Raw genomic sequence first — 24,235 nt, forward strand, 5'->3', positions numbered from 1 at the left:
ACAGGGCGGGGCCATCCGAAACACTCTTAAAGGGACAGTGCACAGTTAAAACCTTTTTAAAATCACCATGAAATTAAAATTGATAATACTTGTTTTTATGGAATATTGCTTTTTTTTTCATTCATGTGCCCTTATAATGTTTATAATTAACATAAACTTAAGTTATTCATCGCAACTTTAAGGCCGAGGACCTCTTGGTGGAGTATGACCTCTTATGTAGTATTAAGACATACTACATAAATATACACGTATTTGTACACTACATTTAAATGCATTTGTAATATAGCAGACCAGTGAAACATAGCTGAGCTTTAGCTTCTTAACGTTCTCTTTGGTTGTTAGCTAATTCATTTTTAATTTGTGTTCAAAATTAAATGTTCATAAATAATATTTTATAACCCTTATAAATCCTCCTTTTCACAGTGTTATCATTGTTTGTTATTTATTTATTTATTTTGATTTATTTTTTATTGCAGAATGTAGGCTACATAAGACAGGGAACAATCAATAAAGTAAGACACACTAACACAGAGTTTGAATTTGAGAAGAAGAAAAAAAAAAGAAAGAGGAGCAAGGGTGAAGACAAACAGGTAGCCGATATAGACATCAAAGAAAATACTAAAATAGTAAATATTGGGACAGAGAGAAACATAGAGTTTCTTTAGTCTAAAATAGACTTTTATGCCTTTTGAAACATTTGAAACATTGGAGCAACTGGGTATGCCATATATAACAGGTAAGCTTTATCTATTACTGAGGTTTAAACATCTCCCAGAAAATAGCACTGATAATTACCAGTGATAATACGTTTAAGTTCTTTGTAAATAAGTTTGTTGCACTTACTGTCTAAGAGGTCTACATTACATATTTTTAAAGAGGAAAGAGAAACAACAGGTCTAGATAAAGGATCAGAAAAACTGCTTTGGATTATTCTTAACAATCCAGTGTATAGCATTGCATACCTTATAACCTTTAATTGTAATTCTAACTTTACATTTGTTAATAAAATCATTATGTCATAAGAAATACCCATTATCATCTAATAAATCATGAATAAAAATAAATAAATGCCCTTTACTACCAATCACTTTTGAACAGAGATTTCCCATTAATAACTACAGCCCTATTGTTCCAAAGAGTCGAGTAGTGAGGGGATAAGTTATGGGTAAATATCATTTTCCAAAAAAGCAGTACTTGTTTATGAAAATTGGATAACTTCAAAGGTTCAGGAACACAAATTCAAGGCCGCCAATTAAAAAAAAAAAAAGAAAAAAAAAAGTGATTTGGAATATGGTAGCCTACCACATTGAGTGCGACTTGGTTAAACACTCTTTCAGACACTTAATTTGGAATGTACCAAGAAGAGATTCAAAATCAACGGCTCTCAAGCCTCATACTCTTTAACCATATGGAATTTACATAAATAATGTGTTTTATTTTTCCATATAAATTTAAATAAAATAAAATGAACCGATTAAACTACTTTTGGGGTAGTATACAAAGCATGGGATAGATAGATAGGTTTAGATATTCCCTCAATTTTAGTCAAGAGGATTCTACAAAATGGGGGTCAACCTTGAACAAATTGCAACAGAAGCAAACTCAACTGATTTTGTATCCTCAATATGTCCTGAGTAAGGAAAAAAAAGTCCTGAAGAATCCCATTAGGGGAAAGTTTCGAAAAAGACCCAAATATAGCCTATTCATACGCCTATTCATTCTTTTTCTTACATGAATAGGGTAAAAATTTTAACCTTTTGATATCACCATGAAAATTACTGAGTTGATTACTTACATCAAGACAAACAAAAAATGTATAACAAGTTTTTTGAAATTGTTTGTTAACATGGACAAACGGTGCATAATCTAATTATGTATGTGCTAATTTGCATAAATACCACAACAGATCTAAACATTGGGTCTAGCCAGGTGAAAATGTCTTGTTGAATCTTGTTGACACATAACAGTAAAATACTTAATGTTAAGGTTTGAATGGGACCCATTTAGGCTACCCATGAGCATTAATACATAGAGGCAGGAAGAAGTACTTTAGAAACCAGCCTTTATTAATTTAAGAGATTGGGTTTGGGGCTGGGTCTGTGGGACTGTTTCTGGGGGACGAGTCTGAGGGAAGAACAGGAGACAATGGTAAGGAGAATGCAGAAGACAAAAGGTAAGTAAAATAAAAAGTGAATCCCCAGAAACAGTCCCACGGACCCAGCCCCAAACCCCATATACTTCTTCCTGCCTCTATGTATTAATGCTCATGGGTAGCCTAAATGGGTTCCATTCAGACCTCAACATTAAGTATTTTACTGTTATGTGTCAACGAGATTCAACAAGACATTTTCACCTGGCTATACCAATGTATAGATCTGTTGTGGTTTTTATGCAAATTAGCACATACATAATTAGATTATGCACCGTTTGTCCAATTTCAAAAAACATGTAATACATTTTTTGTTTGTCTTGATGTAAGTAATCAACTCAGTAATTTTCATGGTGATATCTAAAGGTTAACATTTTTACCCTATTCATGTAAGAAAAAGAATGAATAGGCTATATTTGGGTCTTTTTCGAATCTTTCCCCTAATGGGAGTCTTCTGGACTTTTTTTTTTCTTTACTCAGGACATATTGAGGATACAAAATCAGTTGAGTTTGCTGCTGTTGCAATTTGTTCAACCTTTTTTTTCATAAAATGAGTGGACTAATAGTGATTTAAGGATTTGGTCATACTTTCTATTTTAGAGTTAAAATTTGAAAGTTCTCTATTAACAACATTTTAATTGGTAATCATAACCCCTATAGGTACTTAACCTATTTTTGTCACGTGAATGCCCTCTATATCTTCTAAATCACAATTATGTGTTGTCATTAATTCACACTTTTTAATGTTTCGGGTCAGGCCTGCCGCCTGATGCCGAAAAGATATAAATGTTATCAATAACTAATGGAAGCACCTCTTTATTTTTAAGAAATAAAAGAGTGTCGTCTGCAAATTGGCTAATAATAAAGGTCCTACCAAGTTTTGTTATTGTTATTTTTCACTGTAATTATGTGGTGAATGATGCCGTGCTCGATTTCTTCGGTCTGAATCGGTGATCAGCTCATCTTCCTGTCACATGTGATTCTAGCCGCAGCATTTTTTGGAGCCTGTGTTACTGTGTTTTGAACTATGGAACGTAAGTTTTATGCTGGTATTATATTGGTCAAGATCCTATTAATCTTATATTTTTTAATGCATTATGTTGTGACCATCTTGGATCCTGTTTCTGTGTTAAACATACATACAATTAAGGTAACTTATCAACGAAAACAAAATGAAGGACAAGCGTAATATGTTATATTGTATCTGTTTTCACGTTCACAGATGTGGTGCAGTCCTCGATACCGACAAAGGAAAGCGCTCTTTTGGGAGTTGAGGTGACTGTTCACTGTCATTAACATTAGTTTCTTAATTCAAGCTGTTCCGTGGTTTAGAGCCAGGGTTTTCCACGTTCTAATTAATGATCAGTTAAGCATTTCATAATGTAGAATATTAATAATTCTGTTAATTCTGCTAATGTGTAAACTGTTACTGAGAAAGTCTAGCTTTTTTTGGAGGGCCTCTGGGTGAGCTGGGTGGGTATGATGTCACTTACATAAACTTTACAAACTAGTAAATAAGATTCTGAATTTTCACTTTTCACAGTCTTCAAATACAACGAAAGCAGAGGCTTTCACCAAAGCATTCCTGAAAAATAGCCTTCCCCAAATGAAAGATGCAGCCATTGAGGATATGATGTTGCGCAAGGCGGTAGTCCTGGAATTTAAAAGACAGAAAAAGAAGGGAAAGAAAAGCAAGGCCAAGGGACTGAATGCCAAAGAAAGAAGACAGCTAAAAATATTCCAGCTCAAACCTGAACATCAAAAGTATGTATTCATTATGTTTACTCTTTCACCTTGTATCATACACTACACGTTATATCAGCGAAACTTCAGCTTATCACTAAAATCATATGTCTATGGATATCATTGTAGATATGAACTCTTCTTGCCTCTGCATGAGCTATGGAAACAGTACATTGAGGATCTGTGCAATGGATTGAAACCAGAAAGGTCATAATTTTAGGAAGATGCTCTTCAGAATTTCTGGCTCATGGGTATAATTTCAAGTCTTGCTAACGCTCCATGAATGTGCTGCCTGTTTCTTTTGAACAGCAACCCACAGATGATCCAGCAGAAGCTCTTGAAAGCTGATTTCCATGGTGCTGTCTTAACAGGTACAACGTCATGCATATTTGAAAACGTCTGCACACAAAGGCACACATTTTTGGTTTAGTGGCAGTATCCAGATTTCCGATTTATTCTTGGTATTTTGAGCGTAAAGTGGAACCTTATGTTTTCTCTCTCTCTCTCTCTCTCTCTCTCTCTCTCTCTCTCATTTTTTCCCCCATAGTTGTCAGATCAAAGTGCCCTTCGTATGTGGGTCTAACTGGCATCTTGGTACAGGAAATGAAGCACATCTTCAAAATCATTACAAAAGAGGACAAACTAAAAGGTACATGCGTAAACATAAACTATAGGTTTCACAGCATTTCATGAATATGAGTGAGTGTGTCAAAGATGCCAAGCTTTCTGTCCACTAGATAAAGGAAGGAGGAGCTTTTGAGTGCAAAAAAAGTCAAATAAGTGAAATTAGCAGCTATTTTTTTCCCCTGTGCCTTTATGCGTTGTGGTAATCAAGTCAAAATAACACTATGTAAAAGTTTGCTATGCTCATCAATTGCCAGTCTTTTGTCTTGCATGCAGCTGTCGGGCTATTTTATCATTGTCCAGACTGTGTGGCACAATATACCGGTACTGACAATAACTGTAGCTATGTTTCCATCCATCTAATTTTACGTAAACTTTTGGATATCGCATTGCAAAAATGCTGTATGGAAACACTAAAATGCACTTAAATTCTAAGAATGTGCATAAAAATGTATTGAGGTGGATAAGTTTTTTATCTGATAAGAAGACATGCACACGAACTATGATAGAAACACATTTATAAGGAATAAATCCCTCAATGCGCAACAAAGAACTCGTGTGACTTTGCCTCAACAGAGGTTGTGATTGGATAGTTGGAAAAAGCTGCAGACCAATTTCATTAAACTGCATCTGAAATGCAGAATAACTAAACCAACATTTAGTCTATCATCAAAATAGTTAATAATGCCCACCCAGAACTGTCTCTCACATTTTCATTTCCAAACACCAGGTATGTAAACACAAGATAATGCGACAGACTTTATTGCATATTGTGTGAATCTGCATGCTCTTTATGATGTAACAAAAAAGATCTACAGTGGATTCCCTGATTGCAGCAACTTACATTTTTATTAGAGATATTTTGTGCCAGTTTTCCAGGAAGTGACGATTTTATCTTGTTTATTTGCAAATGTTTATGTGATATTCCAATTTTGCGTTTAATTCACAACTTTAAATAGAAACATAATGTGTGATTTTTAAAAATGTAATATTGATATCATGTTATGCTGTTGTATTATATTGTAAATAATCCAGCGCCAGTAATGACCTTGTTGACACTGACACCGACACCGGTGGGGTCCAACATAGTATGGTTAGTGCAGGAGTTTTTTTGGGGGGGATTTGGTAAAATGACGTAGGCTTAGACAACCTAGTCTGCCAAAAAAAAAAAAAAAAAAAAGCTGATCAACTAAGTTTTTGTTGTTTTTTTGTACAGTTATGGTTACAAATTCTCTCTTCCCTACACTCATGTTTAGAGTGATTCATTGGCTAAAAAAAGAGAAAACGCAAAATAGACAAAGTTAACGATGTATTTGTCTGGTAGCATCATAATTGTTTTTGCAACATTTCTGTAGATATTGCTATAATATTGTTATTGTGAATTATGTTGGCCATGATAATAGTGTTGTGGAAATCTGATAAGACAGCCCTAGTCTAGATTGAACTCAAATCTGTCATGAACGCACTTCTCACTTCTTCCTCACAATAGTCATTAGCCACCTCTCAGAACCCTCTTTTCCAAATGAACATGAGAACAAATTCTTGTCAACAGAGAGTGTGTAAAAAAAGATCTGTTGCAACTGTTTTGTCTGACAGTTGCTTAACAGAGGCCACTTTAACCTTTCAAATAGTGTTGATTATTCATTATAGAGATATGCTCTTCAGTAATTCCCTCTGGATTACTGACATTTTTTCCCTCCTCTCTTTCTCTCTCTACAGTAATACCGAAGAGGAACAGTGTGTTCAGTATGGAGATTGGTGATTTCGTAACTCACATCTATGGCAGCAAGTTTGAACTGCGCTCTAGTGAGCGGTCGGCAAAGAAATTCAAAGTAAAAGGAACTATTGACTTGTAATGGAAAGTCTTAAACATCGTGTCAGTTTTAAATGTGAGCTGATACTGGAGCCTGGGAGACTATGAAGAGCAGATGCTCAATCATTATGGATCTGGCCAAGCATGTAACTATATTGGGGATTTAGGAAAATCGGTTGAAAAATGAAAAATGCATTTGACTGTCCACCAGAGGGAGACCTTTTTTTTTTTTTTGGAGAAGATAGGAAGGATAAATCTGGACTTTGTCAGATTCTCTCTCTCTCTCTCTCTCTCTCTCTCTCTCTCTCTCTCTCTCTCTCTCTCTCTCTCTCTCTCTCTCTCTCTCTCTCTCTCTCTCTCTCTCTCTCTCTCTCTCTCTCACGATCTCTGGTAGGCCTACCTGCCACTTCCTTTTATTATATAAAACTCTTTGGTTATGACCTCATTTAGTCAAAAAGGGTAGTCAGCACTGCGAATGCAAAATGTCCCATTACTTCTGTAATAACATGGTATGACAATAGATCCACAAGTATGTTTAATTTGCACAATTATTTCCCATGGTGAGAGGTATTTAAGTAAGTTCTAAAATGTTAAAGTTGTGTAAAATAAGCAAAGTATTGTTAGTTGAATGAGCAGGATCTCCATTTCAAAGTGTATACTGAGGGGAATTGGTATGATTTAGAAGTTATTTGGCTCTGTTTCAGTGGTGTATATTTTGTAGTTTTCCCCTCCTCAAAACAAGGCCTGATTCTTGGAGACTTGGTCATGTTTTTTTCCTTGAGTGACTCATCAATGCCTCTTCTGGTAATGCCAGGGAATCTCCACATTCCTAGACACAGAACTGGTTTTGCAAATACGTACGTAAGAGTTTGTTACTAACTATATTGGTTTACACATGAAGTCCTTTCATCATTCTGATGTGCAATCTATTTTATGAGAAAAGAGGTTCTTTACACTTAGTGTCTCCTCTGTGGTCAATGTGTAAATAGTGTTGTGTCATAAGGGTGTGCACTTCCTTTAAACCACATTTTACATTTTTACAAGGAAATCATATGTAGCCTATTAATTGTCACAAATACAATTTCAGGTTATATGTATTAAATGGCTGTGCCGTGCTCATATAACAAGCCTGTTCTTTGCAGTAACTTTGCATATTTTTCTGTTAAAAGACAGAAAGAAAAACTTGTTAGACTGGCTTTGCCACCCGATTGGTTTAAGGGCCAAAGTTCTGTTGTTGTTTTGACGCTATTGCGTAAAGAATCAGATAAGATAAGAAAGGTCAGATAAGTTCTCTGCTATCTGAGCCCATACTGTTAATCAGATGAACAACATGTGTTTTTACTCTTACTCTTTACTCATGTGTTTCACTCCTCTTCACATACAGTGGCCAAAAGTGATGTTTGGCCTAGGAAAATCATGCTTTTGTAGGTTTTTATTTATTTATTTAGTTTGTTACATGTTGTAAACATGATTACCCACTACACTATATTAATGCTTTACAAATGTGTATAATGTTTTCTCAGTGTGCATGGTTTGTTTGTGTGCAACAGAATGACAGTGATGTGGAATTTAGATGAAACAGCTGGGTCATAAACACATGTACAGGTACTATTATTTAGAATTTTAATATATATTTTTAAATATGCAGAGATGCTTCTATATCTACAAGTATACCTATGGCAGCCTTGTGTAGAATATTTATCTTTTCTTAGTTTTAGTGTTTATTTGACTTGTTAATTGTACTTGAGTTTCATGTCATTGTTCTGTAAATACTACGGGACTTTTTACTACGTCATGCTAAAAAAATCTGCTAATGCTAATGCACCTAAATCTGCGTTTTTTTAATACCTTTGTCTTTTTCAGCCTGTAGTTAGGTATCTCATATTGTGTTTCTTACACATTAACTTGATATTTTCCTCTCATTTGCCTATGATTTCCACCTATTCAAGCAAATATTTTCCCCCTTTTTTAACTGTTTATGTGCAAAAGCCTCAGTTATGTATTATTTCCCTTTGACGGGGGATATGAGGAACATTATTTATGAGGATTATTCTAGGATGTGAGTTATGCATAAGTGTTATTTTAATACTTCAAATACCTGTTTGCTTCTCAGATGTGTTTTTTTAGCTGCCTTTTTAATACAATTCATTTGTTGGACAGAAACTTTCCTTAAGTCTTTGACCGAGCTCTTCTGTGCTCTAAATCACTTATATCTTTTTAATAATTCGATCACCTCTATTCAGTTTTTGCAAAATATTAATTATAATGCCTTTTGCAAGATATTGCACTATTTCATGCTTTCTTCCTCCCCATATTGCTTTAGAACTCTGACTTGCTTAATAATGTAGAACAACCTCTTTCCATTTACCTAAGAAGACATGGCAAAATATTTTACAAACCTGACTGGAATTGAGACCAGATATCTAAAAAAGATATGTGAAATAAAATAAAATAAAATCTGAATGTTTAGTGTGCTGAAATCCTACTGATATGTCACTTGCATAGTAATTTGGAACAGTGTGAGTTCATGAAACAGATTTTAATAGTTTTTGTTTTAGTGAACAATATCAACACATTTTTTTCAATCACATGCACTGTGAAATAAATAAGGCAGGTGAGCAAAAATACAGCACCAATAATACCAGTATTATCATAACATTTATAAATGTTCCATTCTATTTGATGAACATGAGGCTTAAAAAATGTTATGACAGTATAAATATTAATTATCTTTACACTCAGTCTAGTGACTTGAATCTGACATGTCATTTGTTTTCAAATACTGTCAGTACATGTCTGAGTCTGTTCCAGTCAAGAACAAGGAAGGTAACACTTCTAAAATAGTAGCAGTTCTGAGCAGTGGAATTTCCCCTTTTCAAACAGGAAAGACAAGCTTATGACACTGTATAAAAGGTCTGTCTCAATCAGCCTGCAAAGAGAAAGAAGTGATTTGTCGTGCTGAACACAGAGGAGTATTTTCATAAAGTTTTTGTGGAACGAGGGAACTGCGAACAGATACAAAGTCTGTTTACCCAACAATTCACTGCTTTCCACGCCAATCAGGTATTTGGTAGCTCCTTGGTGAATTAATGTTTAAGATGTTCAAACATTTATTTTGTGTCTATATTGTATAATTTCATTTATTAGCGTAATCAGGGGTGAAACCTTGACTTGAAGTGTTGATTTGAAAGTACTGTAAAAAAATGTTTTTAAAACAACAACAACGGTACATTAAAATCGATTTAACCTTGTCAATACTTTGACATTTTACAGGCAGCAACAATGGAAGATCTGATCTTTACTCATCAGAACCGTGAGCGAATCAGGGCGGTGGCAAGCTCTTTTGGCCGCACTGGGAAGATGCTTCTAAAACCCGGGCGTATTCTTGTGGGAGAGGGCAGCTTGTTGAAGCTGTGCAGGCGTGGACCCAAACCCAAAGTGTTCTTCCTCTTCAACGACATCTTGGTCTATGGTAGCGTCATGGTGCCCGGTCGCTGGAACAATAAGAAGAGGATCGTTCCACTGGAGGAGGTACAGCTGGAAGATGTGGAAGACGGAATGGCCATGGCCAACCAATGGCTCATCCGCATGCCACACAAGTCTTTCTACGTGTCGGCAGCCTCGCCTGAGGAAAAAAACGCTTGGATGGGGCACATTGAGAAGTGCAAGACCCTCTGCATGCAAACTAAGGGCCTCCCCACTGACAACAATGCAGAGAAGTTTGCTACCACCTGGATCCCTGACAAGGCTTCAGCCATCTGCATGCGCTGCGCAAAGAACTTCAGTGTCGCCACTCGGAGGCACCACTGCCGGAAATGCGGCTATGTAGTATGTCGAGCTTGCTCGAAGAGCCGGGCCTTGATACCAAACATCTCCTCTAAGCCTGTGAGAGTTTGCCGGAACTGTGTGAGCAGCACACAAGAGGGAAAGGTGCAGGGACAGAAGAGAAAAAAGGTAAAGCACTGGAAGAATAACTCCGTAGAGGAATCTCCAACGCTACCTGAGTTTGAGACGTCCAGCGATGAGGATCTCGAAGACGAGAATGGGTACCAGGTGCCCACCAAGTGGTTCAACAACCAGTTGGAAGAGGAGGATTACTCCCCATACTGCTACATAAAGCCCGGGCACATTAATCCTCCCCACACTGAACTCTGAACGTGATATGAGCAACTACTATTATGAACTATGCTGAAACTGAACATATTTTGCAGTTGACCACGGATGCACAGAGATGAATACCAGCAGTTATTAAGTATTTTGCACTAAAGTATGAGTCACTTCTACGACTTCTGTTTTGCACTTCTATTTACGTATATTTGAATGTATAGCATATGTTATCAGAGTGGACAGTGACTTAGCATACTGCTTCTCGGATGGATACAATTGCAATAAACATAAAACATAGCAATCCTTTTTTGGGACATGATTTCTGTATTGTAGGCTAGGTCACATTACTGTACCTTCTAATGGACCCTTTTCACAGACGCATTTCCCAAATAACTTCTTCATTAATTTATTGAGGTTTTTAATATTTTCATTTAAAACAAATAATGTACCATATATTCTGCAATGCATTATATTACCCTGGCATTAAATTACAAAACATACTCACACATACAATTCTACAAGGTAAGACAGATTGAGATGCCACCCTTAAGAACATTTTTAAAGACAAGAATGTACAGAATTATAGTGAGACATCATCCAAATCATTATTAGTGGAAATAAACATTTGCCAATTTATTTGCTAAAGCACAACAGACAATCATGAAATGAGGCCATCAACTTAATAGCACATAATATGAATTAAGAGTATAAATAAAACTTGTAGCAAGACTCTTTTTACATTGGGCAATTGTAGCATATATGTCAATGCTCTAGCAACAATTGTTAACTGAACACAAATGATAAATTATTATAATTGAATAATGAACATTTAGTAAATGAATACGCAGTTTGAATGAGCAGGGCTTTACACATTAACCCTTAAATGCATACCTCGGGTCTTTAGTGACACGGGAGGTTATTTACTATTCTCATCCTCATTATTTTTTTTTAAGTTTGACATCAACCCTCTTGTTTATACTCATTATAAACAATATAACAAGTTATATTGTTATATTTATATTTCAAGTTAAAATTTTTATTTTTTAATAAAATAATTACGTGTTTTCCCATTAATTTTGATGTAAAATAGGGTCGCTAATGAGCATAATCTTCAATGCAAAGAAACATTTCAGCATAAAGGGTTCTTCGGGAGTTGTAAATAGAAGTTTTATATGAGTAAAGAAGCTCTACAGAACCATCTATTTTTAGAGCCTACTAACAATTGATTGGTAGAACAAGTCTAACAAAGTGTGTGGATTACAAAACAGAAACAGCCATCTTGATAGGCAATTACTCTGAAAGTGATCAGAGATAGCATCAATTCAGCATAATTTCACCAAGGCATGAGAGCTGAAGAGTCATACAATAGTTGGACTGGCCATCGGGCATACCGGGCACTTTCCCGGTGGGCCGACGTGCTTTTTGGGCCGATACATCTCATACTCATACATAATTTTTATTATTATTATTATTTGTTTTTTTTTTTACGGCCCATAAAATGTGTACATCGGCGGCCCATTCGTTTTGTTTTGTTTTGCTTAATTGGCGGCGCTGGGTTTGTGCCGGTGTAATAGACAGTATAAGAAGTGGACAGAGCCATCTCATTGGAACTCAATTGAGACAAGTGAAGCCCATTTTTAGCGATTTTTTAGCACTTCCGTTCCTGACGCGCAGACTCAAACCGACTCAAACTAAGCTTGATGACGTGAGCAACCTGTCTGACAGATGTAAATCTTCTAGTAGCTGTGCGTGCAAACTGCCAACGTTAATCTTGCAGAGACGGCGAGCTTGAGCAAAGAGTTCTTTGGCGTGAGTAAGCAGGAGTAAGTATTCTGATTAATTATTTTGTATAGTATTTATTTTAAAATTTAACGCCAGGGCTTCTCCCTTGATGTCCCCCCGATTGCCCGCGAGCTTCTCCTCCTGTCTGTACGGTAATTTCTCTACTGTGCGACAGAGAGTCGAGTGGTTATGACGCAATCGTTAGCCTATTTTTACAAAAACTGTTTCTACGGGGCCATAATGTAACATAGAAGGTAATGGAGCCCTTTATACATTGTCGTGTTTCTTTAGAAATAAATAATGGACAAGTGGAGTCTTTAAACGCCTCAGATGTAAAGTTATTCGTTGTCAAAGTGACGCCAAAATGAATGGGAGTCAATAGAATGCTAACGCAAGTGAAGTTCTGCTACAAGATGGCGGCACGCGGCCGGCTTCAGCTTCCGGTCGATGGATTACCCGCCTGGTAATGCATTGGTCAAAAAAAGTCAGCGTTAGTTTTTTTTTTCTAACAGACCAGCCCATGAAACACGTAGATCAGCGGCCCATTGGTTCTTTTCTTGATTGACACTGGGCTGGCCCAATCACAACTTTAAACGAGTGAGCGAGCGTGCAGAAGTGTCAGTGTGTATCTGTCAAAATCATAGACATAATATGTCTATGGTCAAAATAGTCAGGGAGGTGGAGGAAATAGTGTGAAAAAATAGAAACAGGCCCTTAAAGCAGACACTGTAAACTGTGTCAAAATATATGTTTTCAGACCTTCATCAGCTCCTGTGGCAGATGATGATAGTGAGGAGGATCAGGAGAGAGATGACCCTAACCCTAACCCAAACCCAACTACCAGAAGCCTTCTCTGCTCTTATCCTTAGACGCAGAGAAGGCTTTTGATAGGGTAGAATGGGATTTTCTATTTTCTGTCCTGAAGAAATTTAAAGTGGGAAATAACTTTATTGACTGGATAAGGAGTATTTACAATAGCCCGAAAGCGGCGGTTATAACTAATGGTTACTGTTCTAAATCATTTGTTTTAGCTAGAGGAACAAGGCAGGGGTGCCCTCTGTCACCCTTACTTTTTGCCATGGTGATTGAACCATTGGCTTCACTTATCAGAGATAATATAAAAATTCAAGGTATTAAGACTGTGTCTGTCGAACATAAAATATCTTTATATGCCGATGATATTCTTTTGTATATTACTGATCCTGATAACTCTGTCCCCCACCTTCCTGAATACAGTTAAAGAATTCAGTAGCTATTCAGGATATAAGATAAATATTTATAAGTCTAATGCACTTTTTTCATATACAACACCAACCGAAGAATTACTTTCTTCTAGTGGGTTTAATCTAACACCAAAAGGCTTCAAATACCTGGGTATATTTATTACTCCAGATTTGGATAATTTAGTTAAAGAAAATTATATTCCCCTTGTAGTTAAGGTGAAATTAGATCTATCGAAATTGATCTCCTTACCGTTATCATTATTGGGTAGGATAAACATTATCAAAATGAATATCCTCCCAAGATTTCTTTTTTTTTTTTCAAATGCTTCCATGTTTCTTACCAGTAGACTTTTTTAACTCAATTAATAGCCATCTTTCAAGATTCATCTGGAGCAATAAAAAGCCTCGGATTAGTATGCTGACTTTGATGAAGCCTGAACCTCTGGGAGGTTTAGGTGTACCTAATCTTCAAATTTGGAATTTATTTCGTTTCTTGGTCTAAAGAAAGACATGAATCTATGTGGGTCCAGATGGAATCAAATCCATTTGAACCACTGCCCCTTGTCTCTCTGTTATTTATAAAACATTATGAAAAGATAAAAAATATGAATAACCATTTTACTGTACTTAACACTTTGCAGACTTGGAAAGATTGTAGAAAGAAAATTGGCATTGTCTCTTGTACTTCTATACATTCTCCAATCTTCTTAAATCCAGATCTTAACACTTTAATTACTTTAGGCAATACATGTCAATGGACAAATTCTGGTATATTATATTTTAAAGATCTTTTGAGTGAAAAAATGCAAGTAAAATCATTTATTGACTTAAGAGCAGAATATGATATCTCTAATAAACAATTTTTTAAATATTTACAAATCCGAAGTGTCACTAACTCTCTGATTAAGGGGAGAACTGGAGGACACTTTTTTTTCCGCAGACACAATAAAAGGAATGATTTCTAAATGTTAGCATATTTTGACAAAGGAATCTCAATCCTCTTTCCGACTTTTAAAAATAATATGGGAAAGGGATCTAAGCAGAACTTTTGAAGATGATGTATGGGTAAATATTTGTAATAGAATTAATTTCCCATTTACAAGTATTAAGATTAAGGAGACTAATTTTAAGTTTATCCACAAAACCTACTTAACACCTTTAAAAATGCATAAAATATCAAATGATATTCCAGCAGTTTGTCAGAGATGTAAAAATATGGATGGGACATTTATACACATGTTTTGGGACTGCAGTCTTTTAAAAGGATATTGGAGATCAATTCATTCTTTTACTCAGTCAGTTTTGGATAAGCATTTTGACTTGAGTAACAGTCTATATTTGTTAAATGATATTGATAATTTAGAGTTAGATCAGAAAAAATGCAGGTTATTTATTTTGATATCTTATTTTGCAAAAAAATGCATACTTTTATGTTTCCCCTCCATCTCTTAAGACTTTTTTTGACCAATTGTCTTCATTTCTGCCATTAGAAAAACTGACTTTGGAGAAATATAACCGTGCACATCTCTTTAATGAATTCTGGTGCCCTTTACTTTTAGGTATTGGAAAATGATATGACCTTGTAGATCAAGTTCTGTATTCATGCTGTTTAATTAATTATTTATTTATTTACTTGTATTTATTTTTTTATTTATTTTTTTTACTTTTTTTATTTATTTATTTATTTTTTCAATTTTTATGTTGTTGTTATATCCCTATGAGGGTGGTGGGTGGAAAAATGCTTAAAAGAAAGTTGTATACAGAAAATGTGTTAACTTTAAAATCGGGGATCTTTACCTCGGTATGTTATATAAATGATTTTCTTTTGAGAAATAAAATAATAATAAAAAAAGAAAAAAAGAAGAAAAAAAAAAGGAGAGAGATGAGAAAGTGTAGAGCCTGCGGTAAGCAGAACTACTTTCAAAACACTTAGGCCATGTCATGAGTGTGGGAACCCATAACCCAGTTACAGATTATTTCCACATCTGCATAGTTGACGATTACCGCAATTCACTAGAAATTTAATGAGAGGCGTTTGTAAACCATGTTTTCCGCCAAAATAAAAGCTTGATGCAGTTTGCGTCAAAATAAAATATCATGTGCTTATCTCTTTCAAGTATAGAATATGAAAGTTTCCTTTATTTTTTAGTGTATTTGTTTTACAAAATATGGCTATTACTGTCATAGGATTAATATTATAACTTATGTAGTGTAATGTAAATAGACACTGTAACTAAAAGAGGTTTAAATTTTTCTTTGTTTAATTTGCACACTGAATATGGGTTGGAGCTTTTAATTTTGAACTCTCAAAGTGCATGCCCCCAAACCCCCATAGAAGGACCGAGGTCCACCCACCACAGTTTTACCAATAATCCTGTAAGAAACACTGGTATTGCTATGCCAATGCAGCTTATAGCTTGTTTTAGGATTCATCACTGTGGAGTATAGTTCAACTGTATTAATAAATGTCAAATTTTTACTTATTTCATCTGTTAACTCTCACTTGTTCCTATACTCACTCATTACCTGGCATTAGTGGTTTTAAGGAATAGGAGATGGTATGCATATATTTAAGGGCGTGCAAAGATGGGTGATGTTTATGGTCATATAGTGGGCCAGTCTGGGCCAAAATGCCAGGGCCGATTTTTTATCCCAGTCCAGCCCTGGTTGAGTTGTGACGTGCACATACAAGTTGAGCAAGTTTTCTGCTCTCATAAGGGAGGAAAGGAAACACTTTTTTTTCTTTTGCATAATTTCCATGACAGACTTTTTGGCACACTGTGTGGAAAAAGTAGAAAAATAGAGATGCTTATAGCTGAATTGAACTCATTTCGTAATTGATTAACTTTAAAGTCAACACTGAACTGACTTCAGCAGAATAATGACATTGCCTTTTTTAGAGATCCTTTACAACAGAATTTAATTATTTGCATCATTGATCATTATTTTCCTGTTTATCACTGTATTGCATAAAGTGCTATAGAAATAAAAGTGATTTGACTTGACAAAGGGCAGTAGGACAGACAAATACATAACAAATGTGACTAATGCCCATGGGATAGTAAATTAGGTAGCTGTAATAGTCTTAGGCAAACCCCCATAATTGAATACTGTCAAAACAATTAACACAGACATTAAAAAAAGAGTGACATACAAAATCACAGAATGCACCCACTTTGGATACTGTCATGTGTGTGGGACACTAGTCAAAACTTGAAGAAAGAAAAACATTAGATTTGGAATGTTTTGTTAGTTTACCCAAACCGGATAATCCTGTCATAATTTGCTCACCCATATGTTGTTCCAAACCTATGACTTTTGTTGTTCTATGTGTAGCAAGTGGCTCAATTTTAGCGACTACGCCACCCCAGGTTAACGGGGAAAACAACCCAAATAAAGCACACAAATACGTTCCACCTAGAAAAGGCAAGAGGCATGGGCTTCCGTGCAAAAATGTTTATTTAAAGCTAAAAGTTGATCAATAATTTAAAATCAGTAGTTCACATGGGTCATGATTGAATTGGACAAAGCGACAAAATTAAACCTTCAAGGTTCACAATAAACCCTCACAAGATTCACAATAAACCCTCACAAGATTCACAATAAACCATCACAAGATTCACAATAAACCATCACAAGATTCACAATAAACTTTCACAGGGGCTGAGGCTTCCGGTCAGGAGCAGGCTAGTGTGCTGGCAGCAGGTCTACCATAAGAAGCACGCCAACCCAACGTACACCCACCAAATTCACTGCAAATAACCAATGGTAGTGACACGGCAATGAAACTGCAATAACACTCTTAGTGAAGCAAAACCTGCGGTGAAACCGACAACCAGCCCGCTCCTGGAAGTCCTCAGCTCCTAAAGAAAAAAAGAAAAATAGATAATCAAACTAAATTTAAATAAACAAAGAACAGAAACATTCAAAGTCAATTTGTTGACTCTAACATGACGGAAACCAACAAGAAAATAAACAATTTACAATGCATCCCAAAATATAAATACTCTAAACACTCACATTCACATTAAAGAAAAAAACACATTCACATTCAAGAGAAACAAACAGATCTACTGTGACCGCGGCAGAAACTTACACCAAATACAGCGTTAACAGTAATGACATTACACCTAAAAATAATTCCAAGCAAACACAATCACTCAGAATCAAATAACAAAAAAAAATAATCTTTCAAGCCCGCATAAACATGTTTGACTTAAATGTAATGGTGTGTAGAAAGCAGCAGCGTGGCTTTAAAGAGCGAGTGGCGGAGAGAGAGAGCGCGCGCGCTGTTTAATGCGACTGCTCACTTAACCCACTTTAGCATCCGTGAAGATCTTCAAAACAATAAACAAGGGTTACGACTAACAAAGTTATCGACCAGTTACCCACCTGATAATACAATAAAGTACTATCCCAGTTTACCTACCAGAGAATACGATCGTTACACTTCAACATATACCGTAAGAGAATCATGTAACAGCCTTGTTGATTGCAACAGGTGGTGTTCCGATCAGTTAAGCTGCAATGCCACACCGATGGAAGCCCTGAAGGCACACCGTACTGAAACAAATTGTCACAACCCAAGTCAGGACAAAAATAAAACTTCCCACTACGCCCCAAGATGGTACCAAGCCTACCTGGGAGTAAGCAGCCACCCACGCGCACAAACCCTCAGCCACCCAACGGCACACTCAATCCATAGTTGCGACAGGAAGGGGCGGGCTTTCAACCATGACACACACCAGGAGGCATGAATGAACGGTTTATATGCCCCAATGGGCGAATGCTCATTGGCCACCTACCAAATTGTACTGACATCACACAACTTCACTACATATGGAACACAGGGTGAGTAAACATGACTGAATTTTCTTTTTATTTATTTATTTTTAGGTGAACTACTCCTTTAAGGTAAGGTCTTCATTGAGTGCATGTAGATCTAAAAGGGTTTAATGTGTCTTTTCATGTTTTGCCTGAAAACATGCAATGTGTCCCATTTAGACGACAGACAGCGAATGCATACACACCTTAATATGAGGAAGTAGCTGCATTTTTCTTGGCTAAAAACAACTGATGTTATACAGCTACCTTCAAAACCCTTTTGTACTAAAAATAAAACACAAATGTGCTGCCAAATAAAAGACATGTCAGCACAGAGGGATTCGCTGCATTCTTCTGTATAATTTGTTTGCACTTATATTTGCAGTGTGGTTTTCACCTCTTAAGTCTTGTTAGTTCTCACGGCGTGTGAGTGTGGTCCATTTAGACGACAGACAGCGAATGCATACACACCTTAATATGAGGAAGTAGCTGCATTTTTCTTGGCTAAAAACAACTGATGTTATACAGCTACCTTCAAAACCCTTTTGTACTAAAAATAAAACACAAATGTGCTGCCAAATAAAAGACATGTCAGCACAGAGGGATTCGCTGCATTCTTCTGTATAATTTGTTTGCACTTATATTTGCAGTGTGGTTTTCACCTCTTAAGTCTTGTTAGTTCTCACGGCGTGTGAGTGTGGTCTGTAGCTTATGACATCAGATAGGCTATTCTAAGAAAAGCAAAGACCTGCTGCTTTCCAGCAAACCATATGAACTGTACCACAAACTACAGAGCACAGTACAAAAAGAGACACTGTTGTTCAATGGCCAACCTCTTTTCAGTTTAAAAGAAATTTTGTAATGAGAAAAATGAATAGCATTTTCTAAACATGAAAACATCCCCAATTTCTTGGCAGTCCACATACCTCTTAATATGAAAAACTCAGTCAATACAACACCCACTAGTAGGGCCCTATTTAAGGGTGTATTCACACCAGGAAAGTCCGCTAGTTCACTTCCGCTAGTTCACTTGCTTTGGTCCGGACCAAATACAATGTTGATTTTTTGTTTTTGTTTGGTGTGGTTCGCTTTCACACTGCCACACGTGTGCTAAGGTCATCCATTCATGGGACAGGAATTCTCAAGCAGGAAAAGCAAAATCAGGCTAAATATGGAGATCTTTCGTAGTGCAATTTTTATTCTTTTACTGATTTGGTAACTGTTATCAGCTACTAACGCAATATGAAGACACTCATGAGCGTCATATGACACAATGTCATCTATACGAATAGGATTTTGCGAAGACGAAGATGTGCTGAAAGACGGTTCTGGTGGAGAGATCATGCTCTTAACTGATAAAGTTCAAACATTATTAAAAACAAGTGAACAATCAGTAATAAAATAAAAACAAATACACAAATTACAAGCAGAGATGAATACTAAATAACAAAGTCTGTGTCCGAGCGCTGTCTGAAACGCGCCTCTCTCTCTCTCTCTCTCTCTCTCTCTCTCAGCAGTTGTGTGCGATTTTCGGGACCTCTTCAGCTGGGTCTCAGTACGGTTGTTTGGTCCGCACCCGAGTGAGATTGCTGTATTCACACCTGCCCAAAAGATCCGCACCAAGGGGGGAAACGAACTTGAGTTCGATTCAATCGAACCAAACAAGACAGGTGTAAATACACCCATGATCTAAGCGCATGGTCTAAGCGCTAGGGCGGAAGTGCACTTAGGACGTTCGGACCAAATCCACTTTTGCTAATTTAAAGACGGGAAAAATGGTCGGCGTGCCCGGCGCATGATCTAAAAGGGTTGTCCCTATTCTCTTAATGAGTAATGGGTGTGTTTTGGGTGTAAAATGCAATAAACCAATCAGAGTCTCATCTCCCATTCCCTTTAAATGCCAGTTGCACTCGCCCATGGCGGATTCACTATTTACATGACGGAATCTGCAAATGGAAAAACTGAACGTCTCTCCAGAGCGCTAACGGATCTGCTTGTGCGTGAGGTTAAAGGAACACGGCGACTTTTTGAGACTTCTTGAGCTTATTCACCGCATCCCCCAGAGTTAGATAAGTCCATACATACCCTTCTCATCTCCGTGCGTGCCATAACTCTGTCTGACGCACCCACCGCTAGCCTAGCTTAGCACAAATACAGGAGGTAAATGGCTCCATCTAGCATACTGCTCCCAATAAGTGACAAAATAATGGCAACATTTTCCTATTTACATGTTGTGATTTGTATAGTCACAGCGTGTACAAATAACAAGGTCACATGAGACACAACCATCTTCTAACCGTATAAGCACTGTTGTTACTTCCGTCAACAAAACCAACGTGACTAGTTAGCTAGTAGCTAGTAGCGAGCAAATCACTCCACCCAAGTAGCAGTGCTTCGCTTTCTGAGAATATAGTTCCCAGTATGTATACGGTTAGAAGATGGTTGTGTCTCATGTGACCCTGTTATTTGTACACACTGTGACTATACAAATCACAACATGTAAATAGGAAAATGTTGGCGTTATTTTGTCACTTTTTGGGAGCAGTATGCTAGCTGGAGCCGTTTACCTCCAGTCTTTGTGCTAAGCTAGGCTAGCGGTGGGTGTGTCAGACAGAGTTACGGCACGCACGGAGATGAGAAGGGTATGTATGGACTTAACTCTTGGGGATATGGTGAATAAGCTAAAGTCTCAAAAAGTCAGCATGTTCCTTTAAAGCGTGCAAGCATACCATATACGGGAAAAGACGGATTTCATATCTTTATTTCCATATCTTTATGTACACAATAATAATCTTTTACATTGTAATCCTTTTATTTTTAATATTTGGCATGTTTGTGTATGTGCGTTGTGCACCTGCCTATAGGCTCATAGTACTAATTATATATATTTTTTAAATACTGCTATTTTGAGGCAACTCAAATAGACTGCACCATTGACCAACAAAAACCTGGTCTAAAGTCAATGGCGCAGTCTATTTCAGTTGCCTCAAAATAGCAACGCATCAACAATGCACCTAAACACACCTCGTTTTCAGACCAGCACACCCATGGGCGCAAATTCATTTGCTATTTAAACAACAGGGCGCAGGACATGAAAATGATTCCTGTTCCGGGCTGAAACTAGCAAAAAACACTTGCGTCGCGCCGGGTATGTGATAGGGCCCGTAACCTCAATAAAATCAAACATGACATGCATTGTGTTTACATTCCTTTATTTTTTGTTAATTACTTCATTAAGTATATTAATACTCTACCATGCAAAGGTTTGGTGTCAGTGCGATTTAAACCATTTACGGTTTACGATTTTGTTCCTACTCTGAATCCTGAATCATGTTTTCCACAAAATAAATATTAAGCAGCTTAACTATTTTTAACATTGAAAACAAGAAGAAATGTTTTGAGCAGCAAATCAGCATATTAGGATGATTTCTGAAGGATCATGTAATTACCTTTTAAGAGTAAAAAAAAGAAAAAAGAAAACTCTGTCATCATTTACTCACTCTAATGTCATTTCAAACCTGTATGACATACTTTCTTCTTCAGAACACAAAATAAGATATTTTATATTATGTGCTTTCCATACAATGCAAATCAATTGTAAATAAAACTGTTTGCTTACCAACATTCTTCAGAAATATATTATTTTATGTTCCACAGAAGGAAGTCAGATGGGTTTGCAAAAACATGAGGGTGAGCAAATGATGTATTATTCTTTTAATTGTACTGAAATGGTGGTTTCTCAGGTGGTTTTGATTTCACATTTCGGAAAAGATTTGCTCAATTTCTCAATTATTTTAAACATTTTAAGGTTCACTGTGAAACTGTTACTCTGGTAAACCGGATTAAAGAACAATGAGCTCACACCTACAATTTTTATTGTAAGGGAAAATAAAAGTAAAAACACAGATTTCAGAATCAACAACAAAACCTAAACTGAAGAAGCTTCAGTCAAATTTGGCTTAGACTAAGCAGGTAACATTAACCCACTATTTTTGTCCATACTCCACTTTGGCTCCAAGCTCTTTTGTGGCAAAAGAGATTAAAGTAGTAAGCACTCGCATCTGCAGAGAGGAATTACCCATTACTAGAAAAATGAGTTGAGCCAGGTCAACCCAATGCAGATTGCCCAGTGCTGCCATGACGTCAGAGTACAGTTTCTTCTTTTGTTGAGGAGGCATCTCTATTATGATCTGATGAAGAGGCTGGAATCTGTCATTAGTCATCCACCATCCCACAGCACCTCCCAGAGCACCACCTACATAAGACAATAGAAGATCAAATTTTAAGTTGGTCTCACTAAATGGTCGAAACGTTTACTGTATTTTTTTGTTTGTTTTGCAATTCCAACTTTTTCTACATGCTTTAATCAAACTTCATTAATTTTTCAAATAGGCCTACATTGTGTTTAGATATTATTACAAAAAGATCAACATTTTAGTTATTTTAGTATCATTGATTAATATTTTGAATTATTTTTTTTTATATTATAAATGTTATAAACTAGAAATTATACATTTATATTATAAATATTATAAACTATTATAAAATAGTTCCGGACTTCCAGTGCTTGATTCTGATTGGTTAAGCCACGTTGTAAAAACAAAATTTAGCCATGTTGTAAATTACTCTACAAACATAAATTACAAATGTGCATTGAGGAAATATTAAAATAAATATCTTATGGACTAACCGTTTTATAAAAGCAATAAGCCCAGTGGAGCTGTGGTTTAAAGTGAAAGTAGAACAGCTTAGGGTGTTATTTATTGTTTTATTTTAGTAGCCTATAGGTTACGTATACGTAAAGTTAAACTAGCCTAAATAAAAATGATTGTATGAAAAATTAAAACATTGACTTGGCAAGTAGCTGAAGTAAAATACGTTTAGGTTTTGTTTATATTTTATTTTGTTTTAGTTAACGGTGGCACCAGATAACCATAGACAGTTGTTAGATATTATACACCACCTTGTGGTTAAGAACTGCAGTAAGTCAAAGTTTGTGGATGACAAGAAATCAAACACACAAGCCAATACATACCAATAAATATACCGGGTGGCCCTCCGAGTAGCCCGCCTAAAAACGCCCCTCCGCCCGCGGTAGCAGCTCCTTTGGCTGAGTTCTGCACTGCTGCTTTAATCTGCCTGCTATCTGATATTTTACAGCAGAGCCCCATTACATCTTCTATTTGACGCTGCATTGTGTTGTGTTCAAAATCACTGCCTGGGGAGGAGAAAATGTAATCAAAGAGCAGTCTATTCTCAAATGTAAGTTGATTTAACACTGCGCAGATTGTAGTAGGCCTATGCCTAAACGGTTTCTATCAAACAAATAGACCGTAGTCTAACTGCAACTGTCGTGATAAACAAACAAAAAGTGAAGAATGTTAAAGCTAAACAAGTTACATAAAATATGTACATTTCAAAGGCCTACATCTGCTTTTGACAATATTTAACACTATAGGCACGTTTTGTAAACTACATTACAGCTTTCATAAAACTTTTGCTATTACCTCCGTTTCTTCTGTTGACGTTACTTTAAGATTGAGAAAGTGAAAGTAACATCACTTCCGCTCTTTACTCAGCTGCTATTTTATTATACTTTTAATTTGATGTCGATCGGAGCATCACCTCAACATGCAATTGTCGAAACAACCAGCAATAGGCACCAATAGGTCCACCTGTTGGACATAGTAGAAATTACAGCGGACAAAAGGTGTGTGTGTGTGTGTGTAGTCTACATGTTTTTCTATCCCAGTAGGGAGTGGGGACTTAAACCTGAATGCACACTGACTCATGGACTTGTGTCACTGTGAGGTCCCCATGGGTACAAAAGCTTATAAATCATACAGAATGAGTTTTTTTTTTTTTTTTTTTTTTTTTTTTAACATGCAAAAATGCAGAAAGTTTTGTGTGATGGGTAGGTTTAGGGGTTGGGTTAGTGTGGATAGAATACAGTTTGGGCAGTATAAAAAC

General features: G+C 36.4%; 3 protein-coding genes and 1 long non-coding RNA gene across 4 annotated transcripts; 2 read left to right on the forward strand and 2 right to left on the reverse strand.

Moving 5' to 3' along the window:
• Window positions 1–3,095: 3,095 nt before the first annotated feature.
• pop4 (POP4 homolog, ribonuclease P/MRP subunit) lies at window positions 3,096–8,792 on the forward strand. The gene is made up of 7 exons (XM_084110359.1): window positions 3,096–3,183; window positions 3,372–3,424; window positions 3,693–3,913; window positions 4,022–4,099; window positions 4,202–4,263; window positions 4,440–4,541; window positions 6,236–8,792. The coding sequence occupies exons 1-7, from the start codon at window positions 3,177–3,179 to the stop codon at window positions 6,370–6,372; spliced, it is 660 nt and encodes a 219-aa protein (XP_083966485.1). The 5' UTR covers window positions 3,096–3,176; the 3' UTR covers window positions 6,373–8,792.
• A 366-nt stretch (window positions 8,793–9,158) lies between these two features.
• Window positions 9,159–11,038, forward strand: plekhf1 (pleckstrin homology domain containing, family F (with FYVE domain) member 1). Its single transcript, XM_084110358.1, has 2 exons — window positions 9,159–9,392; window positions 9,603–11,038. The coding sequence occupies exon 2, from the start codon at window positions 9,612–9,614 to the stop codon at window positions 10,482–10,484; it is 873 nt and encodes a 290-aa protein (XP_083966484.1). The 5' UTR covers window positions 9,159–9,392; window positions 9,603–9,611; the 3' UTR covers window positions 10,485–11,038.
• Window positions 11,039–16,882: 5,844 nt separating this feature from the next.
• On the reverse strand, window positions 16,883–18,218 carry LOC311079797. The gene is made up of 3 exons (XR_014605463.1): window positions 18,082–18,218; window positions 17,871–18,004; window positions 16,883–17,778 (listed from the first exon to the last, which is right to left on the reverse strand). It is a non-coding gene; the product is annotated as an uncharacterized lncRNA (long non-coding RNA).
• Window positions 18,219–22,123: 3,905 nt separating this feature from the next.
• LOC311079798 (protein C19orf12 homolog) lies at window positions 22,124–23,930 on the reverse strand. The gene is made up of 3 exons (XM_084109519.1): window positions 23,773–23,930; window positions 23,301–23,483; window positions 22,124–22,520 (listed from the first exon to the last, which is right to left on the reverse strand). The coding sequence occupies exons 2-3, from the start codon at window positions 23,458–23,460 to the stop codon at window positions 22,252–22,254; spliced, it is 429 nt and encodes a 142-aa protein (XP_083965645.1). The 5' UTR covers window positions 23,461–23,483; window positions 23,773–23,930; the 3' UTR covers window positions 22,124–22,251.
• Window positions 23,931–24,235: the final 305 nt, after the last annotated feature.

This window comes from Abramis brama (assembly GCF_963993115.1).
Source record: "Abramis brama genome assembly, chromosome: 3".
NCBI classification, from domain to species: Eukaryota; Metazoa; Chordata; class Actinopteri; order Cypriniformes; family Leuciscidae; genus Abramis; species Abramis brama.

Excerpts from the sequence above, each read along its gene's own strand:
- LOC311079798 (XM_084109519.1), bottom strand. The coding sequence starts at position 23,460 with ATGCAGCGTCAAATAGAAGATGTAATGGGGCTCTGCTGTAAAATATCA. Across the intron at positions 22,521-23,300 it reads GCCACCCGGTATATTTATTG|GTGGTGCTCTGGGAGGTGCT; the intron begins GTATGTATTGGC and ends TGTCTTATGTAG.
- plekhf1 (XM_084110358.1), top strand. The coding sequence starts at position 9,612 with ATGGAAGATCTGATCTTTACTCATCAGAACCGTGAGCGAATCAGGGCG.
- pop4 (XM_084110359.1), top strand. Across the intron at positions 3,425-3,692 it reads GCGCTCTTTTGGGAGTTGAG|TCTTCAAATACAACGAAAGC; the intron begins GTGACTGTTCAC and ends CACTTTTCACAG. Across the intron at positions 4,264-4,439 it reads CCATGGTGCTGTCTTAACAG|TTGTCAGATCAAAGTGCCCT; the intron begins GTACAACGTCAT and ends TTTCCCCCATAG.